This window comes from Ovis aries, chromosome 5 (genome assembly GCF_016772045.2).
Source record: "Ovis aries strain OAR_USU_Benz2616 breed Rambouillet chromosome 5, ARS-UI_Ramb_v3.0, whole genome shotgun sequence".
NCBI lineage: Eukaryota > Metazoa > Chordata > Mammalia > Artiodactyla > Bovidae > Ovis > Ovis aries.
In genome coordinates this window covers 16,505,372-16,527,481 of record NC_056058.1, presented here as the reverse complement: position 1 = coordinate 16,527,481, position 22,110 = coordinate 16,505,372, and the positions used below count along the sequence as shown (strand labels likewise).

The following is a 22,110-nucleotide window of genomic DNA, read 5'->3' as shown; positions in this document are numbered from 1 at the left end:
CACATATATATATCCTTTTTCACATCCTTTCCATTATGGCTTATCACAGGATACTGAATACAGTTGCCTACACTATACAGTAGGACCTTGTTGTTGATCCAACCTATACATGGTAGTTTGCATCTGCTGATCCCAAACCACCACTCCATTGCTCGCCCTACACACCCCACCCTCCACAACCATAACGCTATGTTTGTGAGTCTGAAGAAACCTCAATCAGTGCTCAAAGATGCCAACTGCAATATCCTAAGTATTTCATTTCCCATTATTATCAATGATTACTCAAGAAATGTAGTTTTATTACACACTGTGCTCTTCACATTATTTAATATCCCTCACGATGCTAGCAGGTTTATTATTTGCATCTGACAGGAGAATCTGGTTCTGCTCCAAAGCTGGGACTCAAAAACTGAGCTGTTCCACCTCCCATTATATCTGAACTGGGCATAACCTTTTAAAACACACTACTTAAAATGCTTGATAATTGCACCCAATTTCTCAAGCCTCAGACAGTAGCTTGAAGTGCCTATGAAGAAGGTAAACAGGAGAGAGGCAGACCAAAAAAACCTCACCAGAAAGCACCCTAAGTGAGAGTGAGAAAGATAAACACTGGGCACACAGGCTGCGCCCCAATCCCAAGGGATGGGTCTTGACTAAAAACCGAAGGGTGGGGGAACAGAACAGGGGAATGGCACAGACTATCCAATTTTAATCCCAAATGTAACCTAATTTAGAATGATCTTTCAAAACACACCCAGTTTTCAGCAATTCTGTCCATTTAGATGAGTTGGGGACAAGGACTCAAGTACTGACTTGCAATGAAACTTTCAAAGTTCAGCTTCCTTTCACTTTTGAAAGGCAGTGGTTACTCACGAATTCCCAGAATCAGTCCAACTTTGTGGCAGACTCTGGAAATCCATTGGCTGATGCCTAGTAACCTTGAGGACCTAATTTTCAACCAGAACACCATGAGGACCTAGCACTTCGTATAACTAACCACATGCCCAGACGCCTCTGGAGAACACACTAGCTCTACAACCTGGAGGAGCTGTTTTCTGCCCCAGGATCTTGGGCTTTGGGGACTTCTGTGAAAAAGAAAGGTACCAGTGTCTTTCTAACCCCAACCTGTACTGGTACAAACACTTTACACCAAAAGTAATTATTATCAAGGCTTCCCTGACACAATGCTAACTCCAAGTAGCTTTGAGCTGATCTATGCTTTAACTCATTCAGACATGTATTGGAAGCACTCAACTGTTTTTCTAATAATTCAAAGATTCCTTATAGGAGCCAAAATCATTCTGATGAGTAAGCCTAACCTCACAGTTTAAAATGAGCACCTACACACAAAAAAGTTTAAACTTTCAGCTATTCAAAACCAAACTTTCAGATATGGGTAACTCAGCAGAAAAGTACAAACAGGCTATCTGTATGTTCCTGCTGTAGACCCATCCCTCATGATTGGTTTGTTTCAACGGTCCATGTCTACTGCTGAAATACACAGTTTCACGAGCAATGGAAAGATACCAGTGTTTTAAACGTAAACCCCTTTAAACATAACCTAAGTCAAAAATTTAACCTTTCAAAACACATGCATAATATTTAAACAGTTCACTGAATTCTAGAAAAGTCATCCTGCTAGAAAAAGCTGTGGGAAATATAAATAGAAGTTGCGGAAAATGCAAAGTGTTTTCTTTTTACTTTCTGAGCAGCTGTATCCCACTGCCTGAAATTAGCACTTCTTTAGGTGAATGGGACATGGACAGCTGTGAAACCTTTCGTGCAGCACCCTTCAAGACAACAAGCCCGTCGTATGGGAGTTGCAAATTATGCCGTCCTTATCACGGTAAACTCTGAAAATGAGGACCACTGTTAGTGAGGTTCTCAAGCTTTTGCTGTCAACCATAAAAAGGAAAGGAGCACTGATACATGTTATACCATGGATAAACCTTAAAAACACGATGCTCCATGAAGGATGCCAGACATGAAAGGTCACATGCTGTATGATTCTACTTACATGAAATGTCTAGAATGCGCAAATCCTTAGAGACAAAACCTCAATTAGATACTGCTGGGGGCAGGGGGATGTGGGAACTGATGCTAATGGGGGATAGGTGATTCTTCTTGAGATGATGAAAATGTTCTAGAACTAAGAGTAGTGATGACCTCATAATCTTGTGAATATACTAAAAAGCACAGCACTATACACTTTAAACATGTGAATTATATTTAGATTTGAAAACAAAATATCACACTAGTAAAACAGGCAAATGTTCCAACAACCTATTTTGGACCCTAAAGAAGTTGGGTTCTATTGGGTCTGTCTGCCTGCTGTCATTTTCCTTGGTTTAAGTCCTATTTTTTGAACCAGGAAGACAAGTAGGTGCATCTGGTTGCTCAGGTCAGCTGGGGCAGCTTTTAAGAGTGTGCCTTACGCTAGTTCCTTTTTAATCCTAGAAACAAAAGCTGTAATGTTTTTAATTGTTGTTCAGTCACGAAGTCAAGTTCGACTCTTGAGAGCCCATGGAATGCAGCCTGCCAGGCTCCTCTGTCCATGGGGTTTTCCAAGCAAGAATACTGGAGTGGGTTGCCATTTCCCTCCTCCAAAGGATCTTCCTGAGTCAGGGGTCGAACCCACATCTCCTGCCTGGGCAGGAGGGTTCTTTACTGATGAGCCACCGGTATTTTACTTGGCACCTACAAATCCTCCCCAGCACTCTGACAGAGTTACATGTTAGGTGGTAGAAAAGCAAGCTGTTAGATGGAGGACAGTGAGGGGCAAAGGAGCGCTCCTGACTTGAAGGGCTAGAAGAATGCTAAAAAACCAGTTCTCTATATAAGCTCTCTTGCTGTAGATACCCCAAGCAGCAATAAGTTAAAGTGGATACCTTTCACTAATCTCTTTGTCTTCTTGCTTGTGGCTTCGAAGGCAATGCCAATTTCATCAGGATCCTGTCCTTCTTCCTTAACTGCCTGTTGGGAAGAGACAAAGTTGACAACACTGTTAAGAGCTGTGGGGCCCACACTGCTCTTCCTCTGTAATAATTTTCCAGCAACAAAGGCAACCCTTCCCTGCAAAGAGCAACTCTGTTTCTGCCACGTGGGCTGCCAGGTCCCCAGGCAGTAGGTGAACCCAGTACCACTTGGTTCTCTCTGGGCCCTTCACCCAAAAGAGGCTGGGGCTCACAGTCAGGGTTGATGGAGTTCCAAAACGGTCCCTAACCTCCACACTGTCTCAACTTTAAGTCAACAATGTAACAAACAGGTTACACTTGGTCTGGCAGCGGGCCAAGGGCTGAGCACTGCCCTTTGTGCTCAGGTTCACGGCAACAGTCTTCTTACCGTGCTTCAGGACTTCCCGATGAATTCACCAGGTTCCTACCCTCAAGAGCCTGATTCCATGAGAGATGACCACCCGCCATACCCAATTCTGTGTTCAATGCTGAGAAGTGGGGCAATGAACACAGGATGGTGCGATACAGGAAGTCATGGACTTGGAACAAGTCTTCACTTGCGGGGGGGGGGGGGGCGCAACATCTTAAGACAGACCCAAAATGACAACAAAGCGCCAGCCAGATGGAGACCTGGGAGAGAAGCCGCCAGGTGCAGGGCACGGTGAACGCAAACGTCCTGGGCCAAAAACGGGCACATCGCTCCTTCCCGGGCAATGTCAAAGATTCTTCAATCATCCGCTCCGTAGGGGAGAAAACTGAGGCGCTGGTAGGGAACAGCACCTGTCCAAGGTCACACAACCCTGGGAGAAGTCCGGGGGCTACCCACGACTAAGACGGGCTTTCCGAACACTGAGATGACTGAATGGAAGGAGGCGACAAGGCACAGAGAGGGGCGGTGTCGGGCCAAGGTCACACAGCCGACCCGCGGTTCCTGACAGTTCGGACCGGAGTTCCCGACGAGAGAGGCAGGCGGGGGCGCCTCGCACCAGGCAGTCGCAGTGACAGGCCAGCGCGGGGGCGTTACTCGGTCTCTGGCGGCACCCCGGGGCCCCGGGCCGCCTCACCTTCTTGAGCCGCTCCATCAGGACGCTCTTGTTGCCGCCCGTGTCCAGGTTCCGCTTCTTCAGCTCCGCCCGCAGGTCGATGACCCGCAGGTCGCTGAGTCGCCGCGTCCCGACCTCTGAGACGCCCGAGACGACAGCGGCCGTGGCAGAACCCGAGTCGCTGGACCCTGCTAGAGTCTCCGCCATCCCGGGTGTGCTGTCCCCGCCAACTACTTCCCACACCGCCGGCGGCTGTAGCGGCTCTGAGCACAAAATGGCGCCGCCACAGAGGAAGACGCACTCGCTTCCTCCCGCCCCCTTTTCCGGCCGCGCACGCGCGCCGCCCGAATAGGCGTTCTTCGCCGCAGTCGGATGCTCGCGCGTCGACCAACCGCAGGCCCTCGGCAACAGTGCGCAGGCGCTGTAACTGCTGGACGCGAGCGTCTTGGCAGTTCGCGGCGGGAGGCCGGCGAGACGTAAGCGCCTGGAACCTCACTCGCTGGGCTCTCACTACGCGTGAGCAGGAGCGGCTCCGGGCGTTGAACCCGCGCCGGGTACGCCTGCGCAGAAGGGAGTAACGCCGAAGCCGTCGGAACGGTTCTCTTACAGGCGGCGCAAGTTCGTCCTGGGAGCTGTGGTAAACCCGGCCGGGTTCTGCGTGAAGTGGTAGGCAGAGCCAGGGTCCCTGGAATGGCGGAGTCTCTGTCCGGCTTAGGCGATTCTGGTGCGGCGGGCGCAGCGGCTCTGAGCTCCGCCTCGTCGGAGACCGGGACGCGGCGCCTCACCGACCTTAGGGTGATCGATCTGCGGGCGGAGCTGAAGAAACGGAACCTGGACTCGAGCGGCAACAAGAGCGCTTTGATGGAACGGCTTAGAAAGGTAGAGCTGGGGCCCTGGGGGTGGGTAGCAGGTGGGCCGGGGAACCCCAGCGGCCGCGATGACGGGCCTCCTGGCCTCGGGGTCCCGCCCCCCCGCCCGGTCCCGTTAGCGGCCTGCCCGGGGCCTGGCGCTCCCGGCCTGTCCCCGCTTCGCTGAGGCCCGAGCGGGATCGCCGAGCCCCGGCGGGCCCCGGCGCTGCATCGGGGCGAGAACAAGAAAATCTCGACGCGAACGGGGGAAGTTCGAGGTGGCGGGTGACATAGGCCGAGGGCTTGTGTTATCCGCATCAGCCCCTGCTTTTTAGGGCTTCCTTCGGCTGCTTTCATCCCGATCTTTGAGAGTGGACGCGGAACCTGAAATCCTCGCTCCGCCCGGGGAGTCAGGGGACTCGGCCAAGGTCCCTTGGCAGGGGAGAGGAGGTCGAGATTTGAACCCAGCGTGTGCTCGTTGCGGGAGCCTCCTCTGGGGCAAGAGATGCTGCTTTATCCGTTAGGGCCTAGAAGTCTAGAATAGGGGGGTACTTTACGAAGTAACCTTATTAAGAGGGTATTGGGAGCGGGGTTGAGGGGGAATGGCTCGGGGACTTAGCCTGGCAGGAAAAGTGCTGTTGTAATAAAGACCAGAAATGAAACTTACAGTTAGACTTGAAGAGAACCTAAGGGCTCTGCCAGTCTCTTGACCCGATCTTGAGCGTGAAAGACATTTTAATCCTCTCTGGGTCTGTTTCTCCTTGTGTCCAAAAGAGAAAAATATTAATTCTTAATCTTTAGAGTTAAGGAAGATGGCCCAAAATGTGCTTGGCATGCTACCTGTAGCATATAAACATTCAAAGTGCAATTGCTGTCACAATTAACTTTTCTCTCTGTATGCACTGTGTGGTATTTGCAATCTGGGTGTTACTGATCGCTGCCTTGGGGGTTCTGAGGGATTGGTTGGAAAAGCAGTTAGGTGTGCTTTTCTGCGCTCCCTGTTCTATGAGATTCTGGTGGCTTCTTTGTTTCACTGTCTCTTGTCTTGGGACTTCTCTGTGATCTCTAACTATGCCTTGTCACCTATCCCCCCACCCCCCACCACTTCCTCAAGCAGTGCAGTCTGTGACTTTTTCCACCCTCTCCTGCCTCCCAAACAACAGAGGATCGGATTTTTGTTTGTTAATTGCCGTTTAGAGGAAGTGGGGATTATCTCCTATTGTCCAGATAAGGAAATTCAGGCTGGAGAGTGGTGAGTTACTTGCTCTAAGTCAGCAGTGCCTTTGTAACTCGAGTGTGTGTCTTTCACTATGGACGCTAGCTCCCTCTAAGCAAACAGGGCAGGCAGTTCGCCCACAGAAGTGTTTACTTGAAGAAGTTGCAAGGAGGGGAGAGTTGGAACCCAGGGACCTGTGATCCATGGTGTTACTAGCCATAGGGCCTCCTGTCAGTAAAGGGAAGTTGGTGGGGGGGTTGTGGGGGAGGCTTTAGCCATTGTTCCCCCAGATAGTCCGCAAGCCTTCTATGCTGATAGGGTGGCATTGAACCTTCCTGTCAGGCTGTTGGTTGAAGCTGGTATGATCTTCCACCAGCATCTGTGGGGGGAAGAACGCATCCCTTCTTCGTCTCCTCTTCAGTTTCTTAGGGATGTGCTCAAAAATGCACAAACACCCATCTGCCATCCGACGCAAGCAAGTCTGGAAGTACTAGAGTTCTTCTCTTCTACTTCTGTCACCTGTTGTTTTGTCTCTTCTTTGGTTTGTTTGTTTATTCTTTTAGGAAGAACAAAAGAGGGGAAGGTGGAGGTGACAACACACACAGAGTAGTCAGGCCTGCAAGGATGACGCATAGCCTCTAGCCCCCAGGGACAACCCTATAAGCACTGCACCTGGACGAGATGACCTGAGGGGCTTTCTGTTTGAGCCCTCCTTCAGGCCAGGACAGAACTCCAAATCTTTCTGGCTCTAGCTTCTGAGAGAAGGGAGAGGTTTTTTTTTTCTCTTGTTACAGGTTAGGTGTGGAGCCCCCAGGCTTTGTTCTGAACTTAGACTTTACCAAGCTAGAATACTCCTGAGAATCTTTGAGACTTTTGAAACTACATACAAATAGAGCCGCATTTGAAATGGATTTAAACAGAACGTGGCATACACCATGACCAAGTGGGCTTTATCCCAGGGATGCAAGGATTCTTCAATATCCGCAAATCAATCAATGTAATTCACCACATTAACAAATTGAAAAATAAAAACCATATGATTATCTCAATAGATGCAGAGAAGGCCTTTGACAAAATTCAACATCCATTTATGATAAAAACTCTCCAGAAAGCAGGAATAGAAGGAACATACCTCAACATAATAAAAGCTATCTATGACAAACCCGCAGCAAACATTATCCTCAATGGTGAAAAATTGAAAGCATTTCCCCTAAAGTCAGGAACAAGACAAGGGTGTCCACTTTCACCGCTACTATTCAACATAGTTCTGGAAGTTTTGGCCACAGCAATCAGAGCAGAAAAAGAAATAAAAGGAATCCAAATTGGAAAAGAAGAAGTAAAACTCTCACTGTTTGCAGATGACATGATCCTCTACATGGAAAACCCTAAAGACTCCACCAGAAAATGACTAGAGCTAATCAATGAATATAGTAAAGTTGCAGGATATAAAATCAACACACAGAAATCCCTTGCATTCCTATACACTAATAATGAGAAAGTAGAAAAAGAAATTAAGGAAACAATTCCATTCACCATTGCAACGAAAAGAATAAAATACTTAGGAATTTATCTTCCTAAAGAAACTAAAGACCTATATATAGAAAACTATAAAACACTGATGAAAGAAATCAAAGAGGACACTAATAGATGGAGAAATATACCATGTTCATGGATTGGAAGAATCAATATAGTGAAAATGAGTATACTACCCAAAGCAATTTACAAATTCAATGCAATCGCTATCAAGCTACCAGCCACATTTTCACAGAACTAGAACAAATAATTTCAAGATTTGTATGGAAATACAAAAACCTCGAATAGCCAAAGCAATCTTGAGAAAGAAGAATGGAACTGGAGGAATCAACTTGCCTGACTTCAGGCTCTACTACAAAGCCACAGTCATCAAGACAGTATGGTACTGGCACAAAGACAGACATATAGATCAATGGAACAAAATAGAAAGCCCAGAGATAAATCCACACACATATGGACACCTTATCTTTGACAAAGGAGGCAAGAATATACAATGGAGTAAAGACAATCTCTTTAACAAGTGGTGCTGGGAAAACTGGTCAACCACTTGTAAAAGAATGAAACTAGATCACTTTCTAACACCGCACACAAAAATAAACTCAAAATGGATTAAAGATCTAAATGTAAGATCAGAAACTATAAAACTCCTAGAGGAGAATATAGGCAAAACACTCTCAGACATAAATCACAGCAGGATCCTCTATGATCCACCTCCCAGAATTCTGGAAATAAAAGCAAAAATAAACAAATGGGATCTAATTAAAATTAAAAGCTTCTGCACAACAAAGGAAAATATAAGCAAGGTGAAAAGACAGCCTTCTGAATGGGAGAAAATAATAGCAAATGAAGCAACTGACAAACAACTAATCTCAAAAATATACAAGCAACTTATGCAGCTCAACTCCAGAAAAATAAACGACCCAATCAAAAAATGGGCCAAAGAACTAAATAGACATTTCTCCAAAGAAGACATACGGATGGCTAACAAACACATGAAAAGATGCTCAACATCACTCATTATTAGAGAAATGCAAATCAAAACCACAATGACGTACCACTTCACACCAGTCAGAATGGCTGCGATCCAAAAATCTGCAAGCAATAAATGCTGGAGAGGGTGTGGAGAAAAGGGAACCCTCCTACACTGTTGGTGGGAATGCAAACTAGTACAGCCACTATGGAGAACAGTGTGGAGATTCCTTAAAAATTGCAAATAGAACTACCTTATGACCCAGCAATCCCACTGCTGGGCATACACACCGAGGAAACCAGAATTGAAAGAGACACATGTACCCCAATGTTCATCGCAGCACTGTTTATAATAGCCAGGACATGGAAACAACCTAGATGTCCATCAGCAGATGAATGGATAAGCAAGCTGTGGTACATATACACAATGGAGTATTACTCAGCCGTTAAAAAGAATTCATTTGAATCAGTTCTGATGAGATGGATGAAACTGGAGCCGATTATACAGAGTGAAGTAAGCCAGAAAGAAAAACACCAATACAGTATACTAACACATATATATGGAATTTAGGAAGATGGCAATGACGACCCTGTATGCAAGACAGGGAAAGAGACACAGATGTGTATAACGGACTTTTGGACTCAGAGGGAGAGGGAGAGGGTGGGATGATTTGGGAGAATGCCATTCTAACATGTATACTATCATGTGAATTGAATCGCCAGTCTATGTCTGACGCAGGATGCAGCATGCTTGGGGCTGGTGCATGGGGATGACCCAGAAAGATGTTATGGGGAGGGAGGTGGGAGGGGGGTTCATGTTTGGGAATGCATGTAAGAATTAAAGATTTTAAAATTAAAAAAAAAAAAATTAAAGTAGAACTACCATATGAAAAAAAAATGTAATTATCTAGTAGATAAGATAGAAACATTTGATCAAATAAACAATTTCTGATTAAAATAAAAAAAAAAACAGAACGTGGGCTCCCAGGACTATGCAGTAGAGAAAGGGTTTTCAAAAATCTGATTGTGAAGCCTGGTGTCTGGGGATATCAGCAGTGACAGGCTTGGTCGGTGTTCCTTTGATTGATTGTTTTGTGGGTTTTTTTTTTTTTCCTCCTCTGAATGGCTCCTTGGTGGCCTACACAGTGCTGAGCATAAGTGGGAGGTAGTCAGGTGAAGGACAGGCTCTTGGAATGAGAAGTGGGACTTGCCAAGAGATCCTTATAATTGTTCAATGAAGGTTCCCTGGTGGTTGAGAGCAAGACCTCAGGAATCCGTCAGAGAGATGAGTGAGGGGTGAAGTAGTCCATGTCCCATCCCATGCCATGTCCCATATTCTGTCCAGATGGTGCTAGTGCAGGTGTTAAAAAGGGATCAGGGAGAGAGTTGAACAGTACAGTGTTGAATAATGTCATAGGTAGTTTGGCCCAGGAATAGGGTCAGTCAGATTGTGGTGATAATTCTAAAAATAAGCTGACTGTTCCATGAGTGCTTGCTTTTTGTGGCTAATATGAATTCTCCTGACAACTTTCTAGGGTAAGAACTTTAATTAGCCCCTCATACCAGAGTAAAAAACAAACTCAGAACAATTAAATAAGCCTGCCTAAGACCAAGCAGCCAAGGTACGGTAGAATCAGTCTACCTCTGGGGCCCTTGCTGCAACAGAAAGAAGGAGGAATGAATGAGTAGGGAGAGGCCCTTTCCAAATCAGCCCCTGAAGCTTCTGTGATAGTCAAGTCTTTTGTGCTGCCTTTTTGGGTGAACTTTTCTTTTCCCTTCCCTTTAGGCAATTGAAGATGAGGGAGGTAATCCTGATGAAATTGAAATTACCTCTGAAGGAAATAAGAAGACTCCAAAGAGATCCAGCAAAGGTATGGAGGGTGATGTTAGGAACTTCTTTCAAACTGGCTTCCTCTGCTAATGTGCCTGTGGACTGCCCTGTGAATCTTTGATGGACCTTGAATGAAGGTGTGCATTTTCTTTCAAGATCTCTCCAGTGTGTTTTTGTTTCCATGGGATTTGGGAAGTCTCAGCACAGAAGAGGTACTGACACCTTTACTTATTTTCTTCTGTAGGTTTCTCAGCAGCTGTTGCTTATCCAGAGTGTTAACCTTCTTGAGGTAGAGAGTGTTTAGGATTACTTGAGTCTCAGACCTATTGCTCTGACTTGTGGAAAATAACTTGCCTTTTAAATACTGCCTGGCCAAAACAGAGTCGTCACTTTTACAGATGCTGCTTTCAAAAACTTCGTACCGCATAAAAGCCAGATTCCACATGGCATTAATGACCCTCACCATTGCCCCGGATGGCCCCTTCCCGCTTCTGCCCCCACCACCTTCCTTCCTCTGTTACATACCTGACCTGCAGTCAGGTCCCAGACATGTGGTTTACTCCACCCACTCCTCATCTGTCTGCATTTGAGTCCTAGTTCATCAGGAGACAACTTCTGATCTCACCAATAGCAAATCTTCTCTCCTTAGGTCCTCTGCACTGCTCTGGACTGAATTTCAGGTTGTTGAGGACAGAAGCTGTGTCTTCCTTGTTTTCCTACTTAGTATTTGCTCATGAATTACTTCCTAATTGAATTCAGTGACATCCAATTACTGTTTTAGGAAAGAATCAGCTAAAACTGGGCATTTGGGCTATCCTGAAAGTTCTCTAGGTAATTGGAGGTTTTGTTGCTCAGGCCCCAAAACAAAATGAAATACTTTCACCTGGCCAGTGGTGAAGACCTGGGTGTGAAATGTCTGAGAGGCAAGCACCATTGTCAACCAGGTTGTGTGGTGTATTAGCTCTGGGAGAAGAGCAGTCAGTGACCTCACTTTGAAATCACAATGAAATCACTGTGTTCCACAGTTCATCATGCATTTTTCAATTTGCCCAAGTCAGTGTTTTTTCCAAAGCAGAGTACTTAAAAAATCAATAGACAGCACAATATTGTAATTATCCTTCAATTAAAAATAAATTAAGGGGAAAAAATTCAACAGATAGACTGTTATGGGGCAGGGAAGAAATAGAGGCTGTGAAGCTCCTTTTTTGCTTTCTTTTTCTCTAACAAAAAAGAAATCCTTGTGTTAAAAGTTTTCAGGAAGACAGATAGGCATTAAATAAAGGAGGCAATCCATTGTTAAGATTATGGGCATATTTTCCCAGACTTCTGTGTGTCTAAAGTCACCTAAAAACAAATACAGAAGAATGTTCACAAACCTGTGTACCTTTGTCTTTCCTTAAAAAATTGTTCCTACTGCACACAGTATTCTTTACTTTTTTTACTTAGCCTGTAAAGGGCATTTTCAATAGTGCTGAAAATAAAAACCTCATTTTTTTAAACAGTGAATAATCTTTCTTTGTATGATTGTACCACAATTGAGTTCCTCAGTCTTATTACTAGACTATTTGTTCCAGTTTTCAGCATGGCCGTGAACCAGAATTACCTCTGCTGAAAGAATATGTTTTTGTTAACTAGAGAACTAGAATTTTTGGGTCAAAAAATGTGTGCATTTTATTTTAAAAATAGTTCTTAACAAATAGTTCTCCAACAGGCTGTACTGGTTAATAACCAGCACCATCAGGGAATGGCAGAGGGTGCCTGTTTCTTTAAATTCTCACTTAATGCTGAATATTATGTCTTTTTAATGTTGCCTCATATATAGAAGAAAAATATCTCATTGTATGAATTTCTCCACAGCTAAAGTTTTTATTTCTATTTCTTCACAGGTTAAACAGTTTCTGATAATTGACTGCCTTTATTTTCTGAATTACTTTTTCATGCCTGTTGCCTATTTTTCTGCTGGGTTGTTAGTCTTACTGACTTTTGATAGTGCTTTCTCTCTATAAAATGTCACAATTGTTTCTTCCCAGTTTGTTATTTGATTTAACTACTTTGTGGTGTTTTGGTCTTTAAAATTTTAGTCTTTAATACAGGCAATGCAGTCAACATATATGGTTTCTAGATTTTATGAAAGTTGCTCAGTCGTGTCCAACTCTTTGCGGCTCCATACAGTCCATGGAATTCTCTAGGCCAGAATACTGGAGTGGGTAGCCTTTCCCTTCTCCAGGGCATCTTCCCAACCCAGGGATCAAGCCCAGGTCTCCCTCATGGCAGGTGATTCTTTACCAGCTGAGCCACAAGGGAAACACAAGAATACTGGAATGGGTAGCCTATCCCTTCTCCAGTGGATCTTCCCGACCCAGGAATTGAACTGGGCTCTCCTGCATTGCAGGTGGATTCTTTACCAACTGAGCTATCAGGGAAGCCCCACAGTAGAGAACAGCACACCTGAACAGACACTTGAACCCTGGACCCTCAGATTGAAAGTCTGATACTCTACCTACTGAGCTATCCAGGCTCCTATTTTAGGAGCTGTCCAGGCTCCTAGATTTTTTCTTGTATATTGAAAGACTGTCCTTTGCTTTAAATTGCTTTTTAAAAAGTCTGCATTATGGAGTAATATTTATTGTTTTATGTTGAGTTTGTTTGGAATTTATCTTTGCATGTGATGTGAATGAAGTAAGTACGGATCAAAATATGGATTAAAAAATATATATATATATAATGTATTTATTTGACTGTACCGGTCTTAGTTGCAGCATGTAGGATCTAGTTATCTGACCAACGACTGACCTTGCATTGGGAGCGTGGCATGTTAGCCCCTGGACCACCAGAGAAGTTCCAATATGGGATTTCTATTAAATTTCTTATGCCCTTGCCCAATCAATCATACTACCTACCTGTCCCTCAGGGGGAAAAAAAGTGATTACTTTGACCATAGATTAGTTTTGCCTGTTTTAAAACTTCATCTAGAACCATTCAATATAAAGTTAGGCAGGTGCATGCCACTTGTGGGAATCTTAGTTCCCTGACCAGGGATTGAACCCAAGCCCTCAGTAGTGAGAACATGTAATTCTAACTACAGGACTGCCACAGAATTTCCAGTACAAACTCTTTTGTGTCTGGTGTCTTAGCTTGGAGTAATTATATTTTGCAGTTAAGGTTTTAGCTGAAAATAGAGGTGTTTTTTTTTCCTGCCCTGTTTGAACAAATTCAAAATTGTTTGAAATTTGGTTGTTTTAATCAGAATCCTGGAAACCATGAAAAGTGGAAGTGTTAGTTGATCAGTACAACCCCATGGACTGTGGCTGGCCAGGCTTCTCTGTCCATGGGATTTCCCAGGCAAGAATACTGGAGTAGGTAGCCATTCTCTTCTCCAGGGGATCTTCCCCACCCAGGGATCAAAAACCCCAATCTCCTGCACTGGCAGGCAGCCTAGAAAGCATAACTCAGGTAATTTCAGCATTCCTCCAAAGTAGTTTTACACCAGTACTTTGTTCAGCTCTTTTAGACTCTTTTAAAGTAATTAGCAACAGAGTAATTTAACTAGAAGAGCAAAGTTAGCATGTTTGTTTTTAAAACTATTACCGGATTGTGTGTTGCAAGCATGCATGCTAAGTCGCTTCACTTGTGTTCGACTCTTTGTGACCCCGTGGACTGCAGCCTGCCAGGCTCCTCTGTTCTTGGGATCCTCCAGGCAGGATTACTGAAGTGGGTTGCCGTGTCCAGGGTGTCTTCCTGACTCAGGGATCAAACCCACATCTCTTACATCTCCTGCATTGCAGGCGGATTCTTTACCTCTAAGCCACTGGGTTATTGGGTTGTTTTTGTTTCTTTTGACATGATATCTCTTCTTTCTTTTTTGAAAATAACTATCAAATACATTTTAATAATTGGCAAAATTTTGAATAGATTCTTCACAAGAAAATATAAATAAATGGCCAATGACCACATCAAAAATTGCTTATCATTAGCTAACAAAGAAATGAAAATTAAAGTGATTTGAAATACTAGAAAACAACTGTTTAGAAGATATAGAAAAACAAACTTCCATACCTACTTCCACCTACTGCTGTAGAATATGTAAAATGATACAGCTATTTTGGGAGAAAAATTGGCACATACAAAATTAAAAATTCATCTAAAATGTTAATAAAACCCAAATTATTCAGCTCCTCTATCATTAGCCAAAATAAATGAAAGTGTAGATCCACAAAAGAATTTGAACATGAATGTACAGTATATCTTTTTTTAGGAGACATAATTTCATGCTTAGAAATGATGTAAGACTAATACAAGAAATTCTCATAAATCCTCACCCAGATTCCCCAGATGTCATTTTTACATTTGTTTTAACCTTTTCTTTCTCAACAGAGAGAGGGAGGACAGAAGAGAGGGATGGAGGGAGAAAGAAAGGATAAAACAAGTGTAATATATATAGTTTTCCTTTTCTGCTGAACTACTTGAGAATAAGTTACAAGTACGTGTGCCCTTTTGTCCCTACACTATAGTATTTTCTAAAAACAAGAACATTGCATAACTATATATGTAGTTATCAAGATCAAGAAAGTAATATTGATATAATACTGTTTGCTAGTCTTTGTGACCCCATGAATTGCAACACGCCAGGCCTCCCTGTCCATCACCAACTCCCGGAGTTCACTCAGACGCACGTCCATCCAGTCAGTGATGTCATCCAGCCATCTCATCCTCTGTTGTCCCCTTCTCCTCCTGCCCCCAATGCCTCCCAGCATCAGAGTCTTTTCCAAAGAGTCAACTCTTCGAATGAGGTGCCCAAAGTACTGGAGTTTCAGCTTTAGCATCATTCTTTCCAAAGAAATCCCAGGGCTGATCTCCTTTAGAATGGACTGGTTGGATCTCCTTGGAGACCAAGGAACTCTCAAGAGTCTTCTCCAACACCACAGTTCAAAAGCATCAATTCTTCGGTGCTCTACCTTCTTCACAGTCCAACTCTCACATCCATACATGACCACAGGAAAAACCATAGCCTTGACTAGACAGACCGTTTTTGGCAAAGTAATGTCTCTGCTTTTGAATATGCTATCTAGGTTGGTCATAACTTTTCTTCCGAAGAGTAAGTGTCTTTTAATTTCATGGCTGCAGTCACCATCTGCAGTGATTTTGGAGTCCAAAAAAATACAGTCTGACACTGTTTCCACTGTTTCCCATCTATTTCCCATGAAGCGATGGGACCGGATGCCATGATTTTCGTTTTCTGAATGTTGAGCTTTAAGCCAACTTTTTCACTCTCCTCTTTCACTTTCATCAAGAGGCTTTTAGTTCCTCTTCACTTTCTGCCATAAGGGTGGTGTCATCTGCATATCTGAGGTTATTGATATTTCTCCCAACAATCTTGATTCCAGCTTGTGTTTCTTCCAGTCCAGCGTTTCTCATGATGTATTCTGCATAGAAGTTAAATAAGCAGGGTGACAATATACAGCCTTGACGTACTCCTTTTCCTATTTGGAACCAGTCTGCTGTTCCATGTCCAGTTCTAACTGTTGCTTCCTGACCTGCATACAGATTTCTCAAGAGGCAGGTCAGGTGGTCTGGTATTCCTATCTCTTTTTAGAGTTTTCCACAGTTTATTGTGATCCACACAGTCAAAGGCTTTGGCATAGCCAATAAAGCAGAAATAGATGTTTTTCTGGAACTCTCTTGCTTTTTCAATGACCCAGCGGATGTTGGCAATTTGATTTCTGGTTCCTCTGCCTTTTCTAAAACCAGGTTGAACATCTGAAAGTTAACAGTTCACGTATTGCTGAAGCCTGGCTTGGAGAATTTTGAGCATTACTTTGCTAGCATGTGAAATGAGTGCAATTGTGCGGTAGTTTGAGCATTCTTTGGCATTGCCTTTCTTTGGGATTGGAATGAAAACTGACCTTTTCCAGTCCTGTGGCCACTGCTGAGTTGTATGTATGAATATATTTGTGTAAATCAAACAAATTTTGAAAAATATTTACCTGCCCACATCCAGCCAGCCACACAGGGTACTGGGGTTTAATCCCAGCGGAAGAGAAGGTTGTGGCTGAGAGAAGGTTATGGAGACAAAAAACATGCAGTCCTGTGGTTTGGAGATTGTGAATGTGGGAGGCCTTTTTACTCTTTGGAGGAAGAATTTGAGGGGTGCGTTTTCTCTTAGTACCAAAAACAGTTGCTTTATTTTTTGCCACAGTGATATTTCTCATTCACATTAATTTTGGATTCATTGAGATACATTGTTTTTCATCTTTGGAAAGCAGGGTATCTTTCCTAAATAGTGATTGTTGGTTAGCCTCCCGATGGGGGTGTGCTTTCCATATTGAAGAGTGGATGTTCTTAGCACAGCACATTCTCTTGACATTGCTTGTTAGGGCATTTCTTACCTGGAGAATTCTCCGCTGAAAGGGCTTCAGGCTGCAGTGTACCTGTGTGTACTGCTTGTAGTGAGACCTGGATCTGCCTGATGAAAACCTGCTGCCTTTCTTGTGAAGGGGAGAAAGGCAGTAGAAAAGGTGGCAAGTTTCTGGTAGTCTACTTAGATTTTTCCTAGTAACTCAGTGGAATTGGGCAAAAGCCAATGTGCCTATTCTAGAATGGTACGAGTCTATGGAAATGTTGCTGGTGTATCCTCCTAGCATCTTTATAAAGACCACTGGGTTGAGGTCCAGATATTTTTGAAAGTTTAAGGTGCGTTTTGCCATAGAAATATTATATAGTGGTGCTGAGATTCCCAGCCAGGCACCAAGACTATTTACACATAATGTATTGTATACTAGTATTAGTGTCACAATTCCCCGTGTTCCTAAATAAAATATTTCTGAAAACATGAGTGAAATATAGAATATGGAAAAATCAAGTGTAGTGTAAGAAAATTCTCAAGTATAAATTATGGTATAAATGATTAGGGTTGGGTTTTTTCACTCCCTCTCTTTCCCCCGCCACATTTTACACATTCTGTGTACATTTAAGATTAATCATTAAATATAGGTGGATTAATGTCTAGTACTTTTATATTACTTGAAAAATACTTAGTGACCTTAAAAATTGATCTTCACTTTGAGGGGAAATGATGATATCTCCATATAATGCTATGAAAGAATACAGAAACCTGTTCAGAAAATACTAAGTGCAAAGATTATAAAATGGCTGTACCATTTTCAAAACCAGTGTATGTGTATGTACGTAGCACAGTATGGGAACATATCCATGCCCCACTGTATGACAGCTCCACTGCTCACTCTAGATGGTAAAATTCTGAAAGGCTTTTACTTTCTTTTTGCTTTTCTGTGTTTTCTTTCTTTGTGATTGCCTCTGGGAAAACACATTTCACATTCCTTAACTAAAAAGCAACACTTTGTGATTTTGTTATTTTCTTTTTTTAAATTTTTGTGTGTTTTTTGTTTGTTTTGGTTTTGTTTGTTTTTTGCCATGCAGCTTGTGGGATCTTAGTTCCCTGACCAGGTTTTGAACCTGAACGATAGGCAGTGAAAGCACAGAATGCTAACCACTGGAGTGCCAGAGAATTCCCCACAGCAGCACGTTTGTATGAGATACTTTTCTCCCCATAACCAAAGCCACTTAACACGAAGGGCAGGCCTGGAAAAGGTCTGGTTGCCTCCACCTTATTAAAAGTCCATTTCCAGCTCCTCAAACTTCCAGTTGATAAGAACAGAACCACTTCTAATAGTTCCAGTGCCAGCTCTAATATTTTGGTCACCTGATGCGCTGAGCCGACTCATTGGAAATGACTGATTTGGTAAAGATTGAGGTGAAGAGGAAAAGAGGGTGGCAGAGGATGAGATGGTTAGATAGCATCACTGACTCAGTGGATGTGAATTTGAACAGACTCCAGGAGACAGTGAAGGACAGGGGAGACTGGCATGCTGTAGTCCATGGGGTGCTAAAGAGTCAGACACGACTTAGCAACTAAACAACAACAACTTCTACTAGGGGGTAGATTGGCCCTACCATTCTGGGATTACTGTGTTTGTAAATGGAGAAGAGCCACGGGTGTTTCAGGTTGTCATCTTTCTTCAGTGCTTAAGGCATATAAAAATGAAAGTTGTCACTTCTGGAAAATGCATATCATTGATCTCATGCCATAAATTATTCCTTCAGGCCGCAAACCAGAAGAAGAGGGTTTGGAAGATAATGGGCTAGAGGAAAATTCTGGGGATGGACAGGTATGTGAACCTCATCAGTGATCAGCTCCATGCATGGACCAATGACCATCATCTAATGCTAGTATTTTTCTTTGTCACAGGAGGATGTTGAGACCAGTTTGGAGAACTTACAGGTCATCGACATGATGGATATCAGTGTGTTGGATGAAGCAGAGATAGATAATGGGAGCATTGCAGACTGTGTGGAAGATGAGGATAACCTCCAGGAGTCCCTGTCTGACAGTAGAGAGCTAGTAGAGCGGGAGATGCAAGAGTTTCCAGAGCAACTTCAAGAACATGCTGTAGGTACCTTGGCAGGGTCTCCAGGATATATCCTAGATGTAATAATTCCTCAAATAGCCTAACAGATGATAAGCTTTATATTTGGAATTATGTTCTTTTAATGCCATTTCAGTACATGTTTGACTCATCCATTCACATGTAAAAAATTAGATGAGTTTGAAAAGCACACTTTGCTTCATTGAAAAATGGTGTCTTGTGAGGAGTAATTGTATCTGCTCTCCATTTGAATAGTGTAGCATTGAGCTACATATACAATTCATACACCACATTTGTCAGACCTGTTAATTTAGTGGATTATGTTATTTCCATGAGGATGAATATTTCTCAGGTAGACAGAAAAGACAATGAAAAATAGAAACTAGGAGACTTCTTTGTAGAAATTTCTAAGGGTTGGTCCTAGGTGGCACCTCATTTTCATAGCCTCCTCAGTTCTTTTACGGAGTGTCTCATGAGTGCTAGGGGAGGAAAGAGACCATGTGATCCTCCAGTCCATCCATCCACATATCGGATTCCTTGAAATGTGTTTGCATTTCTTTTGGAACTTATCCTCAGTACCCTTCACAGTAGCAGGTTGTCATCTTTGAATGGCTTTGGCGGGGCGCGGGGGCGGGGTGGTGGTGCAGGTTATTTGGACACAGATAGGGAGGGTATGCAGTTGTTTTGATGAGTCTCAGTCACTAGCTTCCTAAGAAGGAACACCAAAAACATGAGACTGTGAAACCCTTCCTAGTGACTACTTCTTTAAGGCTGTTTTATTCCTTGTGATTAGAAAATAATATATTCAGTAACAAAAGCCTGAAAGCTCCTAAATGTCTGTCAGTAAAGGTTAAATATCTGTGGTTTAGTGGAACCAGTTGTTTAAGCGGTAACAGCATTGACTAGAGGTTGGTCACTTAACTTGCTATGTGACCTTGGATAATTCACTTAACTTTTCTGAACCTCATTTGCAAAAATAGGTTTGAGGAAGTCTAATTAGATGAATGTTTATTGGTAACTTAAAGCAGAAGTCATCAAGCTGGCCAAAGAGTTATTGGAACACAGCCACACTTATTTGTGACAGTTGTCTATGGCTGACTTCTGAGAACAATAGCAGAGTAGAGTAGTTATGACAGAGACTGTCTGGCTTCAGTTCAGTTCAGTCGCTCAGTCGTGTCTGACTCTTTGCGACCCCATGAATCGCAGCACGCCAGGCCTCGCTGTCAATCACCAATTCCCGGAGTTCACTCAGACTCACCTCCATCGAGTCAGTGATGCCATCCAGCCATCTCATCCTCTGTCGTCCCCTTCTCCTCCTGCCCCCAATGCCTCCCAGCATCAGAGTCTTTTCCAAAGAGTCAACTCTTCGCATGAGGTGCCCAAAGTACTGGAGTTTCAGCTTCAGCATCATTCCCTCCAAAGAAATCCCAGGGCTGATTTCCTTCAGAATGGACTGGTTGGATCTCCTTGGAGACCAAGGAACTCTCGAGAGTCTTCTCCAACACCACAGTTCAAAAGCATCAATTCTTTGGCGCTCAGCTTTCTTCACAGTCCAACTTTCACATCCATACATGACCACTGGAAAAACCATAGCCTTGACTAGACGGACCTTTGTTGGCAAAGTAATGTCTCTGCTTTTGAATATGCTATCTAGGTTGGTCATAACTTTTCTTCCAAGGAGTAAGTGTCTTTTAATTTCATGGCTGCAGTCACCATCTGCAGTGATTTTGGAGCCCCCAAAAATAAAATCTGACACTGTTTCCACTGTTTTCCCATCTATTTCCCATGAAGTGATGGGACCAGATGCCATTATCTTCGTTTTCTGAATGTTGAGCTTTAAGCCAACTTTTTCACTCTCCTCTTTCACTTTCATCAAGAGGCTTTTTAGTTCCTCTTCACTTTCTGCCATAAGGGTGGTGTCATCTGCATATTTGGGGTTATTGATATTTCTCCCGGCAATCTTGATTCCAGCTTGTGCTTCGTCCAGCCCAGTGTTTCTCATGATGTACTCTGCATAGAAGTTAAATAAGCAGGGTGACAATATACAGCCTTGACGTACTCCTTTTCCTATTTGGAACCAGTCTGTTGTTCCAAGTCCAGTTCTAACTGTTGTTTCCTGACCTGTATACAGATTTCTCAAGAGGCAGGTCAGGTGGTCTGGTATTCCCATCTCTTTCAGAATTTTCCACAGTTCATTGTGATCCACACAGTCAAAGGCTTTGGCATAGTCAATAAAGCAGAAATAGATGTTTTTCTGGAACTCACTTGCTTTTTCCATGATCCAGCAGATCTTGGCAGTTTGATCTCTGTCTGGCTTACAAAGCCTAAAATATTTACTATCTGGCCCTTGACCTCGGTTTAGAGCAGTGCCTAGTGTATAGCAAACACAGTAGGGTTTTTGCTACTATTACTAAGACATTTATTATGACTTCCAGTAATACAGTGACTACTCCTGTATACCATATCAGTGAACTAAGCTTCTTTGTGTGAACTAAAATGATAATCTCCAAGAAGGATGCAAAAGTAAGGCAGGAACCAGAATAATGTGCTGTTAATCAGGTAGAAGAAGGGGAGATGGTCTTTGACACGAGTGTGTGTCCATGCTCTTAGGAGCATGCATAGAATGTCCTGAGATGATTGTGTCAGGGGAAGGAAGGAGTGGTGCAAGGTCGTAGTCATGTAAAGGTGAAATAGTACATGCTCAGAAAATATTTGAAAAATATCCTCCCCTCCCAAAATAAACTAACATTCTGGACTTTATAGCAAACAGTCTAATTTATTGGGTCACACAACAATGATTTTATGAACCCCCTTTCTGTGTTGAGGAATCCCTTGCCTCACTGGTCAGAGCCCAGCTCTAAGAATAGAAACTCGGCATACCAGTGATTCTTCCCCTGCAGGTGGGGCAGTGATGGGTCACCTGGGCTTTGCCAGTCCTGTGCTCCTGTCCCCACATTTCAGTTTAAAAGTTGATGATGCTAGGAGGCAGGGGTCCCAGAGATGCCATTCCCACGCGGGCCCTAGCCGCCCCAGGGGCAGCAGTCCCAGCAGTGGAGGCATCCAGGCTTCGGGAAGTCATGTTGGCCATGAAGTCCAAGAACACCCTCTGCAACGTGATTCTACACATTGTTCCTGGAAGAGCAGCCCCAGCCCTAGTGTTCCGTTCTACTGGGAGAACGTATGTACTACCCAGCTGTACTTTTTTGCTTGACTTAGACTATTGTTTTTCTTTGTTTGACTTGTGTCTTGAGAACCCCCACTGATACCAATTA

The 22,110-nt window shown here is 43.5% G+C and overlaps 2 protein-coding genes and 1 non-coding gene across 8 annotated transcripts in view; 1 reads left to right on the top strand and 2 right to left on the bottom strand.

Annotated features, from left to right (window-relative positions):
• SAFB2 (scaffold attachment factor B2) overlaps nt 1-4,262 on the bottom strand; it is a 28,584-nt gene extending 24,322 nt beyond the window's left edge. For 5 of the 6 annotated variants that reach the window (XM_027969822.2, XM_060415549.1, XM_042250104.1 and 2 more), the window contains exons 1-2: nt 4,019-4,262; nt 2,889-2,973 (exon numbers count right to left, since the gene is read on the bottom strand). In XM_027969822.2, coding sequence (XP_027825623.1) covers nt 2,889-2,973; nt 4,019-4,204 — 271 coding nt within the window. In that variant the 5' untranslated portion in view covers nt 4,205-4,262. Of the gene's footprint in view, nt 1-2,888; nt 2,974-3,584 lie in introns of all 6 variants that reach the window. The other variant, XM_042250103.2, reaches the window with a different exon arrangement.
• A 185-nt stretch (nt 4,263-4,447) lies between these two features.
• Nucleotides 4,448-22,110, top strand: part of LOC101111547 (scaffold attachment factor B1) — a 61,750-nt gene continuing 44,087 nt past the window's right edge. The window contains 4 exon segments of the mRNA XM_060415544.1: nt 4,448-4,876; nt 10,350-10,434; nt 18,516-18,580; nt 18,661-18,865. Of these exon segments, the coding sequence (XP_060271527.1) occupies nt 4,688-4,876; nt 10,350-10,434; nt 18,516-18,580; nt 18,661-18,865 (544 nt within the window). The 5' untranslated portion in view covers nt 4,448-4,687.
• TRNAE-UUC (transfer RNA glutamic acid (anticodon UUC)) lies at nt 12,840-12,912 on the bottom strand. The gene has a single exon. It is a non-coding gene; the product is annotated as a tRNA-Glu (tRNA).